The 3,222-nt window shown below is 51.1% G+C and overlaps 1 protein-coding gene across 1 annotated transcript in view; it reads left to right on the top strand.

The window, feature by feature from the left end:
* The first annotated feature begins 1,681 nt into the window (after nt 1-1,681).
* Itga2 (integrin, alpha 2 (CD49B, alpha 2 subunit of VLA-2 receptor)) overlaps nt 1,682-3,222 on the top strand; it is a 112,476-nt gene continuing 110,935 nt past the window's right edge. The window contains exon 1 of the mRNA XM_005392725.2: nt 1,682-1,913. Coding sequence (XP_005392782.1) covers nt 1,856-1,913 — 58 coding nt within the window. The 5' untranslated portion in view covers nt 1,682-1,855. The remainder of the gene's footprint in view (nt 1,914-3,222) is intronic.

The following is a 3,222-nucleotide window of genomic DNA, read 5'->3' as shown; positions in this document are numbered from 1 at the left end:
TGTCAAGCTGTTTTGTCTCCAGAATCCTTTATGGTCTCAAAATTCATGTGAGGTGACAGTTTGCTCCTTTTTCCCTAACATTTTGGCTTGCTCCTAAACAATATAGCTCCTGATCTATTACGTACCTGCTGGTTGCGTAATGTTAATCTGTCCGATTTTGAGAACGAATGCAAAAAAAGGTTCATTTTTCTGTCCAGCACCCAGAGACAAAGCACATTAAGGAACTATTCTGTCTCCCAAACAAGGGTCTGTTCCAAACACTTACTCACGTTTCAGTGAGTCAGATGAAAACAGACAGATATTCATCTCTTTGAGACCTGGCTCACTTCCCTCAAGGAGTCTGAGCTGGGCTGAGGTTATGTGTCAGGGTTAGTGAGCGGCCACCTAAGACCTCTCAGGTGCATCGGGGGTTTTAGGAAGCAAGCAGGCACCACAGACAGATCTGGAAAAATACCTTCAAGTGTTGTCAGAGTTTCTAAAAAGAGTTAGTAAGTGATATATAGGAAAACAGGAAAGACCTGGGGCTATGTATTTTGGATTCAAGGGTATCGAATGACTATAAGCAGTAATAGCTGATAGACGTCAGCTTAATACTTTAAGACTTCAAGACTTCAGGCCCGCATAAGGTTAAACTTTTTTTTTTAAAAAAGTGTTTAGTTTTCACCAATTAACTAAGTTGCTCTCACCTGGAACCAGGTGCTCTAGTGACAGTTTCCCAGGCACCCCATCCTGCTGGTAGCAGTGGTCTGTAAAGATGCCGGCTGGTGCTAATAATCATGCTTACATAAGTAACTCTTTCATGTATGAGAAATGTGATTACTTCCCTCAAAGTGGTCACTGGAAGAACGCTGTTTTCAGCAACGTGCTGGAAAATTTTGGGTGAAGTTTTAGAGGAAAAATCAGATTAGAAAAAAAGTGAAAGGTGAATTTCTATTTGTTAGGCTTGTAGGTCAACTATCTCGGATATACTTACAGTATATTCTCTTTCAGAAACAGGCTGAAAGAAGAGAAGAAAATGGTCACATTGTAAGACAGACTACGACGAAGAGTCATGAGTTCTCCGACGGGTTCTCGCCCTTTCCACTTGTTTGAAATAAATCACTGAAATTTAGTAATTAATTAAGCTCTTTTTGCTCTGGAGGAGGAATGAATGATGACTCTCTCTCTCTCTCTCTCTCTCTCTCTCTCTCTCTCTCTCTCATCTCTATCTCTTTCTCTTTCTCTCCACCGCCCCCCCCACACAACCCCTTCACAGTGCTTTTGCAGCAGGCCTTGCTTAAATAGCACCTGGGATAATCATAACCTGAGAGCAGATCGTCCCCATGAGTTAGTTTCTAACCTGGTCATTCTGGATTTATTTTTGTTCCCTTCTCCGCCCACTCGGGGTAGGCAGAGAAATGGATGCACAGCGGTTTGGACCTCCCACCCCTACCCCACCCCACCCCCACTCTAAGGCCGGGCACTACAGAGGGCTGGGCTGGGGCTGCATCTCTCTGGGGACTCGGGAAGTGACCCAGCCCGTCGGGCGGTCCCCACCCGCGTCCTGCGCGCCCGCAGGAAGCCGGGGCTGGGCGGAGCGGGGCAGCCAGGTGCTGCTGGGGGTGGGCAGCAGCGGAGGCGCAGCCGCGGGCTGCAGGGCTGGGCTCCGCGGGGCGTGGCAGGCAAATCTGATTTTTTTTCCTCTGCGGGAGGGGCGGGCCCAGCGCTACAGGAGCTGCCAGCAACTTTTCCCAGCTCTCACTAGGCAGGGAGGGAGCGCTCCGACAGCTTCAGGGGTCCGCGGGCCGTCGTCTCTTTCGACCCAGCGCGTTCTCTGCAAACTCAGAGTACCTCGGGTCCTCCGAGCAGACCCAAGATGCGTCCAGGACGGGCGGGGCTTCCGCCTGTGTGGCTGCTCTTAGCGCTCAGTCAAGGTAAGCCCGGCGCCCGCTGTGCCTCGGCGCAGAGGGACCTGCGTGGGTCCGGGGCGAGAGGGAGGATCTGCGGGCCGGGAGCAGGCAGCTGGGTCTGTGCTCCGGTTCCACGTGGACCCGGGCTCGGAGCCACGCGGAGCTGCTTGGAGAGACACCCGCGCGCGCGCAAACACACACTCACACGCACACTCACACACAAGCACTCACTCTCTCTCTACCCCTCCCCTCCGGGAACACCGAAACGCCGAATACCCACTGGGTGGTTTTAGTTTATCAAGCACCTTCCGAAGCAGCACTCTCCCTTCAGCGTCGCTTGCGCGGGCGCTTTGGTTCCAGGGGAGGCGTGGTGGGAGCTCCAGAGACTCCAAGTCCTGCAGCCCAGCTTCCTCGGCTCAGACAGGTGCAGAGCAGCAGCCCGCGGGTCCCCAGGGCGATGCCTAAGAGACTCTGCAATGCTTATTTTTCAACCCAACGATGTGGAGAACGTCCCCATTTCTTATTTCAGGAAGCAGCGCTGCCCTCTTTCCATGTAGGAAGAAAAGGCAAGCCCCTCCTAAATCCTTGGCAGAGGGGGATTCTTCCTTCCCTTTTGCTTTCCTCTTATTGTTGAAACGTCGTCATTTCAGAGCATGTGAACTTAGGCCGGTGCTTTCTTTCTCTTTTCTCGATCTTAGGCGCCGCACAGGGAGAATTAGCAAGAAGAGCAGCCGTGCAGCCGGTCTAACTGCAGATGAAGGCCCCTGGGCGCCCGGCTTCTTTTGCACTAAGTGGGGGAAATGAGTGGGGGGGCGCTGCGCTGTCCCCATCCGTCAGGGGACTTCCTCTCAGCCTTCATCCAGAGCCAAGTGCGCGCCTCAGTTTATGAACTGTAGCTGACTTGAGGGGAGGAGTTATAATTGAATCCAGTACAGCTTTTAAAGCAAAACAAAAATGGTCTCTGATTTTCAAGTATTTTTACAAAGAAGATAAAATATTTTAAAATCTGCTGCTTTGAGGCTGACATTTCTCCCGGTCCTGTTCTTCCGGCTGGAAGAAATCTAGTCCAGGTCCTACCGCAACAGTTTCTCTAGTTCAAAGATAAGAGAGAAATAGTATGCCCGTCCCACCTCCCGCCAGGGACTGAGCATCATTAGGTTGCTGTCTACCTTGTGGCAGAGGTATGATCAAAATATACGGCAAATGTCTACATTTTAAAAATTCATTGTAGTAAAAGACAGATCGCCATTAACCACCCCCCAGTCTAAACGACTCTTCCTTGCTTCACACTCACTTTCTCATCAACCTTGCCACTTCCCGAAGCGATTCTGGA

This window comes from Chinchilla lanigera, unplaced genomic scaffold (assembly GCF_000276665.1).
Source record: "Chinchilla lanigera isolate Chin_1 unplaced genomic scaffold, ChiLan1.0 scaffold00045, whole genome shotgun sequence".
In the NCBI taxonomy this organism is placed as follows: domain Eukaryota; kingdom Metazoa; phylum Chordata; class Mammalia; order Rodentia; family Chinchillidae; genus Chinchilla; species Chinchilla lanigera.
Note: the sequence above shows the minus strand (reverse complement) of the source record. Positions and strands in the feature narration are given on the sequence as shown.